Source organism: Corvus hawaiiensis, chromosome 4 (assembly GCF_020740725.1).
Source record: "Corvus hawaiiensis isolate bCorHaw1 chromosome 4, bCorHaw1.pri.cur, whole genome shotgun sequence".
In the NCBI taxonomy this organism is placed as follows: Eukaryota; Metazoa; Chordata; class Aves; order Passeriformes; family Corvidae; genus Corvus; species Corvus hawaiiensis.
In genome coordinates, this window is record NC_063216.1 from 28,884,390 (window position 1) to 28,903,469 (window position 19,080).

The 19,080-nt window shown below is 46.6% G+C and overlaps 1 protein-coding gene across 2 annotated transcripts; it reads right to left on the reverse strand.

The window, feature by feature from the left end:
• Window positions 1-655: 655 nt before the first annotated feature.
• On the reverse strand, window positions 656-16,712 carry CBX7 (chromobox 7). Of its 2 annotated transcripts, none has more exons than XM_048300590.1 (6): window positions 16,554-16,712; window positions 15,186-15,229; window positions 11,167-11,232; window positions 10,576-10,642; window positions 9,655-9,994; window positions 656-7,641 (listed from the first exon to the last, which is right to left on the reverse strand). In XM_048300590.1, the coding sequence occupies exons 1-6, from the start codon at window positions 16,620-16,622 to the stop codon at window positions 7,496-7,498; spliced, it is 732 nt and encodes a 243-aa protein (XP_048156547.1). In that variant the 5' UTR covers window positions 16,623-16,712; the 3' UTR covers window positions 656-7,495. The 2 variants fall into 2 exon arrangements, with proteins under 2 accessions (XP_048156547.1, XP_048156546.1); XM_048300589.1 differs by having other exon boundaries at window positions 656-7,644.
• Window positions 16,713-19,080: the final 2,368 nt, after the last annotated feature.

The following is a 19,080-nucleotide window of genomic DNA, read 5'->3' on the forward strand; positions in this document are numbered from 1 at the left end:
TTCCAGGACTCAGGCTCCTTGGCTAAGCCATGGGGTGAACCAGGGGCCAAACTGTACCCAGGAGCATCTGTGCTCCTGAAGAGGTCCCCAGAAGCCTTGCTGGCCAACCCATCAGAGGCTTTGGCTTGGAAGAGAGCTGCTTTCCTGCTGAGCATGCCTGGCAGCCCAGGCCTCATCTCAGACTTTCTGCATTCTCCATATCCTGCAAGATGCAGGATATGGGGCACACCAGCACTCTCCTGGTACTGGGGCAGAGCTGTCCTGGCACTGCAGCCTTGTGCAAGGATGTAGAGAACTCCCTAAACCCAGAGCTGCAGCCACCCTGTCATTGGTATTCTCCTCTTCAAATTGTAATCCATCCAAGACCAGTCATCCCAGGTCACCCCTGTACAGCTCTAACTTACCCAGTGGGTTAAAAATTAATAAAAACTTGACCTCCTCCAATCAAAGTAATGTCAGAAACAGCCTTTTGCAGGCTCCATTCTTCATCGATCCTTCTTTACTGATCTTCCTCACGCACGCATGCACATTTTCCATTCTTTTTCCAGCTGCACTGAATGTTTATACACCAATAGAAGTGACTGTTGGAAAATAATTCAGCTGTAGAATTAAAGCAAGGGAGGGGGGTAAATGACCACACAAACATACCATGAGGTAAATGTCAGTTCTCATATTTAATATTTTAATAATTTTGTTTGCAACATTTACCACATAAATCATCTAAATAAATAGATGCTGTACAGTCTCTTATCCATATCAGTACAAAAATAAAACCACACTTTGTGTCAAATTATACTTGAGCCTGCCCTCCCTTTGCTATTACAATCTCCTTTTACAGCACATACTCGCTCAGAAAAGGCATTATACTCTGATTGGTTTGTTTGGAATTGGTTTACTCCCTATTTCCCCCCCTCCCCAAATACATTCAGTTAGTCTGTACAAAAGCTAGAAGCTCATTCTGTGCAAAAGGAAGCTTTCTGTGTGCAAAGACTCCAATACTCTAGCGTGCTGACGGGAACAACAGCAACAACTGAAGAGACAGGAACAAAAATAATCGGGGGCCCTTCCCTCTAACCGACCCCATTGTCCCCCATCTTCCCCCTGCAACAGAAAGGGAGCACACCAAATTAGATGAGCCAGTGTGCAAAAGAGTTCTAACGATGTGCATACGCTGAGGGAAAAGATCGGTGCTTAAAACCCAACGAGAGAACTGGGACGTTGAACCCCACGCTGTGGAGCTGACTAGGTGAGGGAAAAGGGTTCTCTCCCCTTAGCCTGCTCAAAAGGTTCTTGAGATACACAGAACAAAAGCTTCATCTAAATTATTTTAGTTCTTTTGTTGCTGTTCTCCTGGAGATGAGGTGAGGAAATGGCCTCTGGAAAAATCCAGTAGCTACTGAAGACAGCTCCTGGTTCACCCTCCCTTCCTCTCCTCACTCCCTGCAGAAGGACAGACATCTCCTCGTTCCTCAATTAAGCTAATAAGGTGCAATTTGTCAGACAGGAAACTCTATAAAGATGTCTCCGGAGCTGGAAGAAACGGTCATAGTTCCAGACTAGGACCACTCAAACTGAAACTCAACTTCATTTTTCCCTTTCCTCAGTCAAAGGAGGTGGGGAGGGAGGAAGCCAACCGGCACCCCAAAGGCAAGCGAGGGATTTAGCAGGTCTCCTCTTTTCTCTTAGGGAGCCCTCTGCTCCTGGCATGGTGGAGTACACTCCTCATCTCCAGCCATGGGAGGGAGGCAAAGGGCTGGGTGGCAGCTCTGGAAAAATGATAAGGAGCAGCCAGCGGCCTGAAACAGATACATCTTTTACTTTTCAAATGCCACTTTTAGACAGATGATAAGGAGTACTTAGCACTCCTAGTGCTTTGTATTTCCAAAGTGCTTCAAAACATACTTCAGATTTAAAAGCAAAAAAAAAGCTGCTTAACATTTTGACAGATTTGCAAAAAGCTTCTTTGTGCTGACACTACATTTTCTGGTTAAAAAACATAATAATAATAAAAAAAGGTTTTCCACCTCCTCCTCCTCCAAAATACCCCTCCCAGCCAAAACTTTGCTACCCCAGTAATGAGATAAGCTGTGATGGAGGTTCCGAACAGTCTTAGGAGTTCAACCTTTCAACATCCAACTGGTGCTCTCGGAGAAGAACCCCTAGCATTATTACAGGGCAGCCCACAGCAGGTAAGGCAATCTCAGCAGCAAGGCGTCTACTCCATCCCAACTTTGTAGCAATCCACTGCAGCCCCAAATGCTCCCATGGAGCGCTAGGCCTCTGCCACTCCCAGTTAATTAGCATCATCTGCCTGCCTGCTCCCTGCACAGCCACCATACTTCAAGAAGTTAAGGGGGAAGAGAAAGGTGGAAGAGAAAAAGGGGTCATCTCTACAGCAAGTGCTAGTTACAGGAAAGGATTTGAAGGGTTTGAATTCCATTTTAAGTGATTGCTTCTCTCGCCTTCCAATTGTCCTGGGGCTGTTTTATAAGCCTTCCTATCCTAACCAGCTTCGTGCGTGGAATCCAGGTGGTTTGACACCCAGAAGCTCACACTTTCTCTGTGAGGACAGTAAGTTCAGGCACAGGACAACGTGGCCTGTTGATCATAAGCTATTATCTCAAAACAAGTTTATCATGCCCTTGGGGAAAACCTTTACAACAGGCATGGCAACAAAAGCAACGTGTTCCAATGCTATACATTTTCATGTAGAAATTACCCTGTGCAAGTTGTCAACGTACACACCTCCCTTGCATTCCCAAATGGCAGAAGACTGATACATAAATGCAGCACTCACCTCTCTGCAGGGCCCATTCACAACTCCACTCACAGATGCAAGGGATCCGTTTCACTACAAGTTCTTTGTTTATAACACACCTTCTCTCTCAACTGCCAGCTCACTCAAAGGCCCCTCCTCAACCACGTAGTGAGAGCAGCTCCGAGGCAACTCTGTCCCTCCCTTCCCTGACGTGCATTTGTCCCTATTACTTTCCCAGAAAGGCCCACTGCCCTCTTCTTCCTAGGCTGCAAGTAAACCAGGGGGGGACAGAACATGGGTAGATACCAATCAGCTTTAGAAAATGAGGTTTTTACTTTCTCTGCTTCTTAAAACAAAAGCTCAAAGCTGGAGGAGAGGAAGAGGTGGAGAGGTGGTGGTAGACTTTGCTTTGCTTAATACACAGATGTGGCTACCAGCCCCCACTGTATTCCACACCCCAGCCTCTGTAGTGGCTACCACGGAGGGTCTTGCCTGAGCTACCCTGCCTATTTTTTGACCTGTGTGAGGCCTCCCTTCTCTATTCCAGTGAAACCATCAAGCAGCACTAGCTGGCATACAGCATGAAACAGTACTGGGGCCAAGGGCCCCCTGTGAGGTGAACAAACAGTTTTATACATCCAGTCACAAAACACCAGAAGAACAATTCTGGACAGTTTCACAACACTAATAACAAAGCCATTCATTTCTCAATAAGCTTCTCTATGTCTGAGCTCTGACATAAACAAGAGTCAATTCACTAACAAATTTGGGCTTATTTTGGCAAATGGAACTGCTTTTGGGTGTTCTCACAATAATATCCTGGTCTTGCTTGAAAAAAAAATAAAGAAAAAAAGAAAAGAATCACCTTAGTTTGACTTCACAAGCAGAAGGGCCCCCAAGCAAATTCAAGACAATAAGGAGCATGCAGGAGGCTACTTAATGCCACTATTTACGTGTTAAAACTTGCTGTTCCAAGGCATCACTTGTATATCACAGCAATAACATCTAGTTTATAACCATCTGGGAACAGAGGCAGTCCTTTCCATATATTTTTTTAAACACAGTGTTAACAATAAAGGCTTTCCAGTCTCATGAAGCCCCTCAGTTCTGTCACATATACAGTGAGTTCACTGCAAGATCTATGAAATAAACACTTCTGTCCCCCAACACTGCTAGTAAATTTTCACATGGAAACAGTTCTAAGAATGACTATTAGAGCAGTTCTTTGAGAACATTGCTTCTTGTGTACAGTTCAGTAATTTCCACTGGCTGAAGTTTATTTTTCTTGTTTACAGCCATGGAGCCAAACAAGGTATGGGAGAGTTAGCCCATTTCTATTCTTGGCTTGTGCTTCAAATAGAATTATTAAGCTCAGCTTCAGCTGGATGCTATTCTGGCTCTTCTAATCAAACGGAATGCTTAACAAAGATCCAAACACAGCATCTGATTTTCATGATTTGTTAGCACAGGAGGTCCCAATTCAACTGTCAGGTTTGGGGTTGAACTGGCAGATGGACAATATTGGGGAGAAGAGACAAACCCAGACAACCTACCTTTCCATCACTAGTAAAACCCTCTCTACACCTGCAGAGGTGGAATAAAGCTAATTTTAAAGTCCCTGAAGACCAGCTCTACCAAGGAAGTTTACAGTGATATGTCAGCAGATAATGTGGAACAGAGCCACACTTTAAAAAGATCAGGAGAAAAATCTTCTCGAAAAGATCTTTGAGATAAACAAGAATTCACGAATGTCAAAAAAAAAAAGTCCACGCCAACAAAGTAACTGCTTACTTTCCTACCACAAACTCCTCTTCACACCCCCACCCCCCAAACCCACGCACATGCAGCTTGTTGTGTCTTAACCCCATTATGGTTAGCTCCTCATTGACACAAAGCAGCATGGCAGCCAGGTACTTTGTTCCACACTTCATGTAGCAAGATGATTAGTCACCAGCAGAACACTAGATAGCCTGATCCAAAAAAATGATTAAGATATGAAGCTGTAGGTGGATCCTATTTGAAAGACCACCACAAGTCTTTGAAAACTCCACTGCAAGAGAAAGAAAATATGTTTAAAGAAAAGTGCCAAAACAAAGTGTTGAGAAGTGTCAGCTGGTGAGTGGAGAGAAAAGCAGAGGATGGAAATCTAGTTTATTAGGACAAGCTCTTTCCTGCTGCAGGATTGATATTGCTTCCAATGTCAGCCAAAGGCAGGAACTTAGTAAATAGGAAGCTTTTTTTGGTGTATTTGTACATTTGAGATGAAGACATGACAAAGGCAGCAGTTGCTGCACTAGAATAAAGAAACCAGATCCTATAAATGCCATGAAGATTTAGCAGGATGAGCTGCAGTTCAAGACATTTTTTTAAAATAACCTAAAACACTATGCTTCTCCAACCATCACTACCTGACCTGCTCCAACCTGCAAGAGTGGACTGGGCCATGTGCTGTGTCCACTTTCACAACAGAAGAGACATGTAGGTATTCAGCATATTCGGCAGGTGTCAGGAAGAGGAGGTGTGTGGGTGATGGTAACAACACCGTCTGACCCCACATCCTGCAAAAAAGGGTGCAACTCCAGACACAGAAGCTTCGCTCTGGACACCCACGTTCAACAAACATCCTGCGCCTGCATGCTTACCTCATCAGCTTGGCCTTGCTAGCTATTGCAAGCTTCTTTCCCACTCACTCTTCCTCCCACCACATAATTCCCCCCCAGCTTCCATTTCTCACCCTCTCAGATTTTTCCATAATAAAACTCCCATCTTACTTCTTTGAGAGACAAAAGGTCAATCCAGAAATTCAAGATCTTCCCAGCAATCCTGAAACTGCTGTGATGGCATGAAAGACAGGCCTGCTCAAACAGCTCTGAGATGGAAGGAGAAATCCTAAATCTACACTGAGCTGCCATATCCTAAATGAGGTAAAAACTGCTTCTAGTAAAAACCCACAGTTCCAGTCCAAGCACTTTACAATAAGTAGATGTTTGGAGGACCAGAAACCCTAGAGCTCCCAAATTCTGCAGGCCAGTAGCCGAGCCCCTCAAAGTAACACATTGAGGATTTCCACAGGTGTCTTTATCTCAGAGCTAACAAGGCTCATAGCTTCATTTCGAATAAATACAGCAGATAAGAGATGCTTCAGGTGGGGTGGAGTAAGGAAACATAGTATTTGGGGACAGTAATCATGACAGTAGCCAATGTTACCCTGCAGCACTCTGTCCCGCAGTTCCCACTTTAGACTCTACCTTACTCTTCTTGCTTTCCATTGGAAAAGGTCTATATTTATAAAATTAAGTTATTTAAATAAAATTTGCTTTTAAAAATGGAAGAGAACATGCATGTGCAAGAACAGATGCTATGCTAAACTACCAACTCAAAATACAGCAATTCTTCAAAAATCTCAAAGTGTCACAGGCAGTCCAGCACAAGGCATTTTTAAGTGCAAGATCAGGCAGGTCTATTGAAATGCAGACTGCTTTCCTTGGCAAAGATTTTTAAGCCTTCCAAGGGGAAGTTCCTATCAGTAAAGTAGTACAGGATCACAGATACTGTGAGGAGACTGGAGTCATGGAAGAGTATCATTCAGGCAGCACAATCCAAGAATTCTCATTGCTAAGAATTAGGAATTTTTCCTCTCCTCAAATCTAATACATGCCTTCCCCACATGTTGTTTATCTTGGATCTCTCTGTGGGATCCAAGAGCAGAATTTGCTGGTAATCAAGGTCCATTTCTAGCTCAGTTCTGTCCAATTCCCGTGTCCTGGGCCTGTGCCAGTATCTTGGATATCTGCGGTGCCAGGCAATGCTTCAGTTGTCCTATTAGCCCCTCCTCCCAGGGGAGAGGAGTCAGTTTTCAACCAAATTATTACCACAGGTTCAGGGCAGGATTTGTTATTAATACTGAATTTGGCAAAGGGTAAGAAGACCCCACTTTCCATAACACATTCCTCATGCAGCAGAGCCAAGCCTGGAAATCCTGTTTAGCATATACAGAATGGTATGTCTCAACTATGCTGGCTTTCCGAGCTTTTAATGAGGGCAAATTGAATTTATGTTGCCAATTTGGATTTCAGAGATGCATTTCAGTCTTTCCGCATGATCAACGATCAAAGGGAGAAAGCTCTGCTGCCTATACAGACCCATGTTGCAAAGACTGACTTACCACAGACAGGCAAATACGTTTCTGAAGTCCTGACAGCAGGCCACAGGGAAAACAGCACTGGAGAGAAAGTCTTAACAGGCTGGAGTTATCTACACAGGTAGGATCCATCGCCTCTCGCTGCTGCAGGAAGAGAGGGAGGAGGAAGGTGGGAAGAGCAATGTACAGAGATGTATCTTTATCCAAGGGATATCAATCGCAGAACAAGGCGGCAGGCTAGAGATCCAGCTCTCTTTCCACCTCCACATGCCCTCTCCCCACAAATGCAGCTGCCGCCACTTGACAGGATAAAAGGCGAATTGTTCAGCCTGCTGCTTTCACATCAAGGAGGGGAGTCTTTGCCAGGGAAAGGGCCGTCAGTTTTTCAGCTGGACAAAGCAATGACAAACACACACCCCCTACACTGCCCTTTTTTGCGTATCTGAAAGGGGAAAAAGGAGGGAAAAAAAAAAAGGTCTCTGTAAACATTTTAAGAGGAGACATTTTAGATTTTTTTTTTCTCTTAAGGGGTAACGTAACCCTTCCGTAGCCCCACCCTAAAAGCAGTGGTTTTGGGGAGCACTGCAAACAGAGATTCAGAACTGCGCACTCCGGTCTCGAAAGAAGCCCTCAGCCACTTGTGCTTCTCTGAAAGTGACGGTAATGGAGTTTGCCGTGATGTCTGTCACTGTCACTTCGCTGGGGGGCACAGTGGGGATCCAAGGGAGACTGGCATCCACATCTGCTGCAGAAAGAAAGGCAGATGAGAGCATGTTAGTGGAACAGAGAAGAAAGAAGGGAGAGGGAAAGGAAGGATGGAAAAAGGGTCTCCTTTCTGACAAACCGTAGGTGAAATCAGCCTGTACTGAATCTGCATGTACAGAGCAAGAAAGAACATGTGCAAGCCCTCCCCTCAGAGGCTAAGGGAAAATGGAGGATCAGGTGTCCAGATACACAGTGATATCAGAGCAGCCTACACAGAGGTCAAAAGACCCTGTAAAACCAAGTTCATCTAACCGTCCACAATTCCCCAATACCTCTCATCCCATCTCAGCCCCTAACTTGGTTTTGTGACAGCAAAGCACACTCACCCTGGTTTGAGCTCACCTGCTTCTAAATGCCCTATCCTGCTAAAAAGGCAAAACTTAAAATCTCTTACATACACTCTTTAGATACTCCTAGGGGAGTCAAAGGGAGCCAAAATGGAGGGTCTGCCTCGTACTGCACCTGCAATGCAGCCTGGGTGTGATTCTCTCAAAAATCCCTCAGTAGTGCTCCATGGAGAAGCTGCTCTTCCTTTCTCATATTCCTCCTTCTCTCCCAGACAGCTCCATACAAGAAACCCAAGCACCCCTGCACTTTCTCACTGTAAGAATAATTATCAGCCCCTCAGCCACCTAAAGGCTCACTTCCCCACAGCCCCCAGAGACTGCCCCGTAAATAGAGAGGAAGAAAACACACCCTCTCCCTGTCACTCTACCTGTCCACTATACGCCTTGTTGTCCCAACCTGGGCAAAGAACAAGAGCCCCTTAAGAGTGTATTTCCTGGCTTCTGTCTCAAACACCTGGGGTGTCTACTTCCCCCCCCGGAAAAAGTCCAATTCCCCCTAACAGTAACTGGGATTCCACACAGGCCATGTGTCAAGGGGAGAACAAAACCAGTTTTACAATTCTGTAGTGCCACTCGCTCTTCTGATCCCCAAGTGCTTTAGCGCGCCATGCTTCCAGGGAGAACAGCCCCACACATTTCCTCACCGCCAGGATGTAACACTGGGTTCCTCTCTGCTACTCCTACTGCTGCCTCCCTGGATTCTGAGCATCATTCCAATCTCTCTCAGAAAGGAGGGAATAGCGTTGACTTCCAGAACACAGCCCTTCCCCTAAGATCCTACCTAATCCAGCCTGGCTAACAGCTACTCCTAGCAAGGAGTAACAGGATTCCCTTAGCTACTACAACCAGCACAAGCCCCGGTTTTCCACTCCTCAAGAAAGCTACGCCTTCAGAAGCTCTAATAATGCAGGGCTAGAGTTTCCCTGGTAACTGAGAGCAACACACACATCCCACAGCCCTCCTGCACAAGATGCTGGTATCATTCCCCAAAATGCCAAATGTGCTTGGACATCTCCCATGCCTACACTCATGCTGCCTACTCAGTGGGATCAGGCAGGAGTTACCATCCTCACTTCATCTCTCTCTCCTCCTCTCACATAGCTCTATAGCAAGAGGCTTTAGAAGGGTGTGGAGAAGAAAGGGAAGGAGGGCGCAGGGGAGTACACTGTGAGTTCCTAGCAGCATTCCTGTATGCTTCTCAAAGCAGCACTATGAGAGGAGTGCCACTGTCCAAGCTCGTCCACTGCCAGCCAAAGTCCTTTGAGCCAAGCAGCAGGCTGAGCACGTGTGGATAATGTGGACAGAGGCAGAGTTCATCTCTGTCACACTTGTGTATCACGTCTGCCAGGAGAAAATCTTAAGAGGAGAAAAACTTGCAGTATCTTCTGCATGTTTTCTAACACTGGGAGGGGCATTAGGGATGTCAGACTACAGAGAGGCAACAGGAGCAAAAAAACAATTAATCTGTGCTCTTCAAACAAGAAAGAAACCTGCAAACAAGAGGGACATAATATGGGCCCACAAGAGCTGCTCTGAAGACCTGACCTAAACCACAATCCCAGGAGGATGTAATCAAGGAGGAAGGATGCAGAACATCTTTCACATGCCCCAGAACTTCACAGCCAAAGGGTAACTGGCCTTACCTTCTTTGCTGGTGTGCTGCGTGGCCTCCCAGTCGTCAGGGCTCTGCCTGGCCTCTAGGCCCACGGCATCATTCAGGAAGAACTCATGTCTGCAGTTTCGGTTCTCCAGACTCGTCATGCGGGGAAACTTCTTCCTTGACAGTCGTAGGTACTTCTGGTTTTTGCGTTGCTTCCGGAGAGAGAATGGCAGGACTGCACCCCCAGTCTTCTCAGGAAACTCTGCCTGCCCTGTCTTGGCCCCTGGCAGGCTACTGTCTCCTCCTCCAAACCTCCGTGCAAGAGAGAAGCAGAGCTTCTCCTTTCCCTTGTGGGCACTCCTCAAGTCCATGCCATACAGCCGCTGCCAAGACACCAACGCAGCAAGGGTCAGAGCAGACATCTGATCATACAGTCAGGGCTCCCCACTGGGAACCAGGAAAATATTCTTTGTTCTGTCTCTGAACATCTAGATGAGCTAGGATAAGGTATGGTGCTTCTACAACACCATTTCTCTCTCCTCTTCAACTGCCTTCTAAGCTCTTCCTAATATCTGCTTCCTAGGATTGGCTGCTTTGCTTGGCAACAGTGAAAGCATGCTGAAACTCCACTTCCAACCACGGGCTACCTTTGACTTGATGGAAAATCCAAGCTCAACATGAAATTAAAAGAACACACACACCAGGTAACCTGCAACTACCCAGGCCCATACTTTATAAAATCCTAGTTCAGAGAGAAAGAGCTGTTGTTTTGTTTTGCTTTTTAAAAGTCATATTAGCTACCTCTTCAGCTGACAGGTTAAAATTATCTGCTTAAACACTGATTTCATGTTGTTAACTTGTTACCTCCAATTTTGTCCATGCAACAGCAAACAGTTTCCACCTCACTGAGAGGAGCAACACAGCAGCTAAGGAGTTAGAAATACACAGAAGAGCAAAAGGCTACCTGCAGTAGGAGGCGCTTTGGTTTGGGGCCTCTTTTCCTGTACCCTGATGCACGGTCTCTCTCTTCCCTGTGAAAGAGGAATATGAATCAAACTGAGTACTAAATACCACAGCATAAAACCTAGTTGGGACTTCAACCTTCTACAGCATAGCTCCCTCAATTTCCTTCACTAAAACCCAATGGTGACCAGTGTAAGCTTGGAAAACATCCCAGAATTGCTTCCTGTAGGAGTGAAAACCTTGCAATAGGGAAATTTCTCTGATACAGCTAATCAAGGATGGGTTAGAGAAACTTCCCACCTCACATCACTCCAGTCCAGCTCTGGACCTGATCAAAACCTGAATCTGATTGTTCTCTGGCTCAATGCTGCCTGTTCTTGGCCTCATTTCCTCAACAATGCCAATCAAAGCTGCTTTAAACCTGTCTTGACCATCTCAATCAACACCAGGGTACAAAAATCAAGCGGGATTCATTGCTATACATCTCATCTTTGACTGAAGTAGGGACAACAGGGGCACTTTATGCATACAATGAAATAAAGACACTATTTCTTTTGCTGCGTCCAGGGAGAGAAAGAACACGTGCCCTTACTTTTCTTCATAAGCCACTACCAGGCGAGGGTCCAAGATATGATCCTCTGGCTCCCATGTGCTGTATCTGAAGAAAAACATAAGGAATAAAAAGTAAACAGTATTTTAATGAAACATTCTCTCTGCAGGCCTGCTACCAGTGTGCTGCAGCCCTGGATACTGTCTTCACAAGGGTCGGTGGGGCCTGCCACAACATTGCGAGAGCTCTGAGGAATCCCAGCCATTCCCTCCCCAGCTTCCCAAAACAGGCAGGACCAAGCATCAAGCAGCTCTTTGTACAAAAACAGGGAAGACTTTCCTCCCCAGGGCCCCCTCCACACTGTGTGCAAAGCCTGTGCAGACACTCACAAACTGTTTTTAAGTCCATGCCTAAACAGGTCGCATCTGCAGCACTCCCTCAAATCCAACAAACCCCATGGAACAATGAGGCATGGTCTGATACATCCTTCTGAAAAATAGGTCTCTCTTAATTTAGAGTGCTCAAAGAGTAAGTACGCTTTCTCACCTGCATTATTAATTACTTCTAATCACTGAAGCTGAAAGGATTCATTTAAGAGTGTAGTTTTTTTCCACTGATGCCGTTCAACCAAACATGTTGGGACCTGGGCCCTGGGGCAAGCTGATGGCCACTTGCCAACGCCTCCTCCTCCCGCTCGGCTCCCCCTACAGGTTGTTCCTATCGAGCGGAGCTCATCGACACAAATACCCCAACTGCACTGTGGGCAGGGCCACCCACACTGCTCCGAACAGGCTTCATGCTCCCGAAGCAGCCTGGGAACAGCGTCATTCGCTGCCCCAACTCCCCTCCTCGACAGCCAGACAGCTGTGACAGGAATCAGATGCTCAGGAAAGGGCTGAACCCACCTAGCAGGCAACTCCAAAACTGGTTCCCAAAGAGCACAGCTGCACTTAACACTAGGGAGAAGCAGCCAAAACGCTCCCACTGTGGAAGCTGAAAGAAGCACAAAGTGGTCCTTGGGGCATGTTTACTTCTTAGGGGTCATGCTTGCCCAGAAAAGGTGGGTGTCATGTCTCTACTATACAAACTCTAAGGCAGGAAAGTAAATCTGAATCCTCAAATGCCTCAGAACATTAACTTTCCTGAAAGCAGAGCTCCTCCCAGACCCTGGGGAGGAGGACCAGAGAGGAGTCACATGCAGGTGCACAAGGGTGCATTGTATCAGTCCCTTTGAACAGCAAGAAAGCATTAAGTTTACATTTCTGGATGAAGCACAGGCTGCATGTGAGGACATAAGATACATGGGAGGTGGTTTGGGAATGCTTTTCCCTTTTGTCTCCCCATTAGAGAGAAGAAGGGTACTGCAATACTGGAACATTACTGGAGGATGGGTCTAGAAATGAAAATACAATTCTTTTACAAAAGAGAGAAACAAAAATAGGACATTCAGATATCTCAAGGTGCACTGTACATCAGAGAGTTAAGAACAGACATGTCTTCATAGCCAGCTGATCCCTCCCTCTCTCTCTCCCTCCTTTGCTCATGCCTCCTGCAGCAACCTGACTGTGAGCTGTCAAAGCCAAGATACTGTTTGAAAGGAGGAAGGTTTCCTCCCAGCTGCAGGGATTCTGGCACTCATCCTACAAATTTAAGAAAAATAACACCACAAGGGGGGAAAAAGTCATTGGATTGCTTTTCATAGGCAAGAGAAGAAAAGGGATTTGCTTAAAAAAAACACCCTGGTGGGTGTTGCCTTTTTCTCTGCAGTTCAGATTCTGGCTTCGCTGCAGTGGCAAAACACTGCATATAAAAAAAACATGGTTGAGTTTGCCACGCGCGCGCGCACACAGAGCTTTATATATGGGTACACACAGCCCAGGCTGCAGCAAACTGCAGAGAGCAGGCACTCTGGAAAACACAGATCATATGATCTTCCTTCCCCCTCCTTCTACTCCTCCTCTTCCCCCTCCTTTTAACTCCAACACAAGTTGTAAACAAGCTTGTAGCTAGAATCAGATAGTCACTCCTCCATTCCCTGACTCCAGCAGTGCAATCCATAAATCTGAGGTGTAGGGCATGAATAAGAATTTTTTATTAAGAAGAGGGGGGAAAAAAGTGAAATAAGAATTTCATGTGAAAGCAGTAAACTACTGACCTATCCTTATTCCCTTCCATGATACTTTCACTGGAAATGATGGGATAATAGGTACAGAGATTACAAAGAGCATTGCAACAAGGTTGGTAACTACGGAAGGGAATGATGTGGGATGAGGAAACAAACACAAAGATACAAACAGCTTGTGGTGCTGCATGCCATCACAGGCATATGTATGTTTAGAAACAAGGAACAGAGACTGCCAGTGCAATGAAAAGTGACTTCAATGCTCTGAGCACCTTGGGTTTAAGTAATTCAAACCACTGAGGGAACAGTTACAGTGGAGGCCGGCAGGAGTAAGGAAAAAAAACCCAGCAGTCCTCAGATTTGTAGTTTGGGGGAAGAGGGAAGATGCTTGGACATGCCATACATCAAAATAAGAGAACCCTGACATCACCTTGCTCCCAGGAGAACTGTGCTTTAAATTCCCCAAAGTGTTTCTGTCTCCCCCAGAGTTTCAAGGCACAGGACAAGGAAAGGCAGCAGTTAAGAATAAGGCCTGCTCTGTCTAAGAAACATTACACCATGCCTCAGCCCACCTTCTTGGCAAGGGACTTTACAAGAGAAGGACTTCAATGCATTTGTTGAAAGGAGAATGGGATAAACATCGGTATTCTGGCCAAGAGGGGATGAGGCCTCAGAGGCTCCAAATACATTTCCCACCCTCTATCAGTGATTAAGTAAGACTTGGCTATTAAAGGCTGAAGCAGTCCAAGAAGTGACCCACACTACGTGGCAGGTGGTGCTCAACAAGTGAACAAGGTTACACTCTGACAGCAGAACACTCAAGAATAAAGCCACCCTCTCCCACCGCCACCAGAGAGGGGGAAGCGGCTTATCTTCACACATGGCCTATAATCATAAGGATTAGGCACAACAATTAGGCACCCAAGAACACATTTCAGCTTCTTGGACACCAGGTACAGCCAGTCAGAGCCATCCTGGCTGGCCTCACTTTGCGGCTGCGAGGATGAACCTGTAACAAGCAGCTCCCTTTGCTTAGCAACAGCAGAGCAACTGCGTGTGTAACACTGCTGTCCCCACGCACATCGTGTATGTACACACACAGGCACAAACAGAAAAGCAAAGACAGGGCCCCATATGGGTTAGCCAGGAGGCTGTTCTACTAGACTGCTAGCTGACATAGTAATATTCTCCAGTTACCTAATCCTCTTAATCTCAAAGCATTTTACAGACTGCTTAAGCTCAGAGCAGTGGCTCTTCTTCAGAAGCAGCTGCATTTTAATGAGAGAAAATGTCTGTAAACAGTGCACAGCAATGCTGAAAAAAACCCCAAACTTTTCTTCCTTTTTGCAATGTAGCAACCAAAGCAAAAGCTGAAAAGGCCCTCAGAATAACAGAGGCTTCAGACAAGGAAATGAAAGCATGGCGGTAATTTTCAAGGGACAAAGATCACCTGCATTCGGCTACAATCAATAAATCTGAAACATTGCTCCTTTCCGTTGGTAAATTGCAGAGGGGAAGCAGTAGGAGAGGAAGACAAGACCATCAACATGTTTTCTATTTTAAAAGGCAGCAGACAGCTCTAAAAATAAAGTGGGGTCCTCTTGGTGCTGACTCAGAAAAGCAGGAGCCATTCCAAGTTCAGAAGAATCCGAGTTCTTTGTTGAACTCATAATGAATTTAAAAACATTTGTATCTAGAAAGCATCTCAATGAAATATTTCAGTGGTGGCAAAAACCAGTCAGAATAGACTGGCACACAGTTTGTATTCCTTAGCTGCAAATTCACAAACAGATTTCAATTTGGTTTGTGGCTCTTTGGTTTTGTTATTGTTGTTGAAATGAGGGACAAGACATTACCCATTATGAATGAAATGCTCAACTGCAGAATGCAAGCTATTATGGAATATTAAAGAAAAAACAGGCAAGTAAACACAACTTACTTTGGGGGCCATCCTTTCCACTTCACCAGGTATTCTACTTTACCCTGAGGGTGGAAAAAGGCAGAAGAAAACAGGTGAACTACGGAACCAAATATGGGCTACAGTATGAGATGCAACCAATCAACAGGACTGAACTCTGCAACCAAAAAGCTTGTTTCCCATCCCTTTATTTTCAAAACATAGCCACTTCCTCATTAAACTACATTTGCTATACCTTTTTCTCCAAAAAATGGGCACACAGGGGTGTTTAAGCATGCTTGTACTACCATCACCTTGGACCACAGCTTTGCAGAAGGCTTGCAGGGAGAACACTAAAAGCCAACCAGAGAGCAAGACGGAACCATTCACACATTCACAGGCAAACCTACAAGAAGTCAGCACACATAAATGCAGGAAGAAGATGTATGCCAGGAGCAAATGTCAGATGAATTTTTTTTTTAAAGCAGAGAGAAGAAACACAGTATTTCAGAACCTATGAAGCATCTCTGGCATGTTCCTTTCCATTTGCTACATGCTCTACTCAAACACTGTTCCATCCATCACAGGCAGTCATCCTTTCGACCCAAGCAATCAGCAGCTCACAGCTGAAGTTCAGAGCTACGCTTTTTTTTTTTTATTCACTCTAAGTACAAGATTTAAAAAAAAAAAAAAAAAAAAAGTGTAGTGATTGGAAACTGCATTCAAGGGCTCCGCAAGCAATGTGAACAACTATCAAAGTATTTAATGTTATACTGAGGGGTTTGTTAAGCACTTCCCAAAGCATGGCAAAGGCCTTTGTGTCTGTGGACGACCACTCTCGCAAGAGCCACTGCTGCAGCCACAGACACCTTTACAGGAGAGCAGAGCAAGGAAAGCAAGGGTACTTGAGGCAGAGAACCAGTTTCATTTTCCTCCTGGGGGGCTCATCAGCTTCCCAAGGCTGGAAAACACTCCCCTATAAGGAACTTTCCACCGGATGATCTCTACACACTGCATGCTTACAGGTTTATCCTTGCAACACTCTGCGGGGACGGGAGCGCTTTCACGGCTGGGGAAACTGAGTCACGGGAGCCTTCCCAAACCCTCTCCGCTTTGGGCTCTCCCGTGTGGTACCACCGGCACTCATCCTGCAGGCAGGCTGAACCCCAGCAGCGACAATCGCCCCCTCCTCACGGGCAACACGTGTGTCCCCCGCCCGCCAGCCTCGGGCAGGTGCCGGTGCCCCCGCCGCGGATGTGAGGGGACAGGGACCGGGGGACAGCGACGGGGACCGGGCAGCCGCGCGCGCGCGCCCACCACGCCTCCCCCTCCCGGTGCGCGGCGGGAGGGGCGGGGGGTGTCCCGGTGCGCTCCCCCCGCCCCGCCCCGCTCCGCTCCGCCGCTGCCCACCTTCCGCACGCGCTTCTTGCGGATGCTCTCCACGGCGAACACCTGCTCGCCGATGGCCGACAGCTCCATGCGGCGGGCGGGCCGAGGCTGTGCCGGTGGCGCCCGTTCGCCGCCGCTCCCCCTCACACGCCCCCTCGCGCGCGGCCGCGCCCCCGCCGCCGCTTTAGAACCTGCGCAACGTTTTCCCCGGCGCGCGCGCGAGGGGGCGGGAGCGGGGGGTGAGGGAGGGAGCGAAGGAGGCGGGAGCGGCGCCTCAGGCGGTTCCCGCCCCGGCCCCGGCCGCGCCGCCTCCCTCCCGCCGGGGGTAGCGCCGTGAGGGAGCGCTGCCCGCCGCCGCCGAGCCGTGGCATTTACGGGCGTTTTCCGCAGCAGCGCGGCCCCCGGCGGTCGCGTGCCGGCGGCGGCGGCTGGGGAAGCGGCGAGCGGCAGAGCGGGGAGGCGGGAGCAGCGCTGCGGCAGGAGCCCGGCGTGGCTCCTCTGCCCGGGCACCCGCTGCAGGTGCCTCAGCGCGAGGTGCCTGCCACGGCCCACCTTTAAGGGGAAGGAAGCACCCGAGACTCGTCAATGCTCGTGGTGGAAAGCAACGACGAAAGTCCGAGGGCCCGCAAACGAACAGAAAGTTTTACTAGTAAATTACACAGTTGGCATGGAAATTGGTATGTTAGTCCCTGACCTACTAAAGGGCGGGGGCGCAGGGGAAAGAGAAAGAAAGAAAAATAAAAAGGGAAAAAAGAGAGAAAATGGGATCACCAGTCCTGGTTCCAGTGGCAATCCAGCTGATGGGATGTCAGTCCTGGTTTCAGCGTCGATCCAGCTGATAATCCTGGTTTCAGCGTCAATTCAGCTGCGTCAGTCCGGCCGATGAGATGTCCAGGTCCTGGGGGTGCCTCTGGGCCTCTACCAGCACAAAGGCGCTCAGTGGACGTAGCACACATGTAGCTATCAGTCATCGTGGAACAAGCAGGACCTCAGGCCACCTCTTCAAGGCGACCAACGCTTTCTTGGGTGAGGCATGAGAAAACAGGGACATCATGAGCAGGCATTTAGGTATCCAGGCTCCCTTGCTCACCAATCTGCTATGCAGAAACGTGCTTTTGCTTCCCAACCACTGCTTCAAACAACAGACTGAGGGTTTTTACTTTGAGGTCTCCTAGGAAACTTTTTACATCAGAGCAGGGACTTACTTCTACATATGCAACTACCTATTCTCCCACAAGTGTGCTCAGTTGCTCCTCTGCTGTGACTGAATGTCACTGGGTGCTGTTTGCATGCAAAGTCTGAGACAGGCCAAACCTTACTGTAGAAATGGCAAATATACGATGAGAGTGTGTTAATGTCAGTTGTTTAGTCTGCAAGTGTTCATTTGCACACAACATACTGTGTCCACAGGTATGGATTGCGTAACTAGCAGGGTGCTTACCCTTGCTGCAGCCGTCTAGGAGCTCAAAGTCCACAGTCAGGGAATGGTAACCCTTCGGATAATCATTAGGCAGAACTAGCAGTTTATAGCAAGGTTTTGGTACTTTAATAGCATAGTTGTTGAATATTCAAGGCGTTTATACTATATTACAAAATTATTGCTAATAATAATAAAATTTTTTATCTTTTTAATTCTTCCTTTCTCATATTCTGTGTCTGTGTTTTAGAGAGAATAGGGAAAGTATTTAAGGTAAAATTTTATTTGTTTCTTAAAATTAAGACCTTTAGAAAAAAGTAGACACAAAAGTATATCAGAACATTTCTCTGGATTGCAAGGATCTGCTTGTATTCCTTTTCCTCATATGTGAATCCACTCGCTGAGGTGTCAGACTGGGAAGCGGAAGAAACTGTGCTCCAATGACCGACCACGTTAGGATAAAATAAAAGAAAGAAAGAAGCCCCCTAGTCACAACAAACTTTCAGTTATTATTATTATTTCAATTATCGATAAACTTCTGTACTTCTTAGTCCAGGATGTTTACAACTCATTATTTAATATACGTCTCCCTAAGGTCAAGAATACATATATATAAACTTTGTTAATGGATGCCAAAGGAGTTCTCAAAACCAAATTGACCTGCATTTTGATCACAAGCTCTAATAGTCTTCTTATAAACAGAGATATATAGTAAGAACCCACATGCTTGGTATTATCAGTATAATTTCCACATGATTATTCCCTTCTTTCTTTCTGCTTTTCCCACACCAGCAACTAACCTAAAGCGAAGTTTAAGCAGTATTTGCACCAGTTACATCACAGCTTTCAGAAAAGCACTCCTTTGCCTGGAAGTACTGGTCGCAAAATGCTACAGAGTGCCTCAGCGCAGTCTGGTCAGGAGTTTGTGTTTGTTTGGGGTTTATTTTGCAACATTTTGGACAAAACGTTACCTTTAAAACCTGTTCCACCACAGTTACTTTTCATTCTACTAATGGTTATAATGTAATTTCAGTATAATTTTCAATGATAATGTAATTTCAGTTTTTTTTCTTTCGCGTCGGCAGCCGAAACCGGAGCGCTGAAGGCATAGAGCAAGAACACCTCCCATCC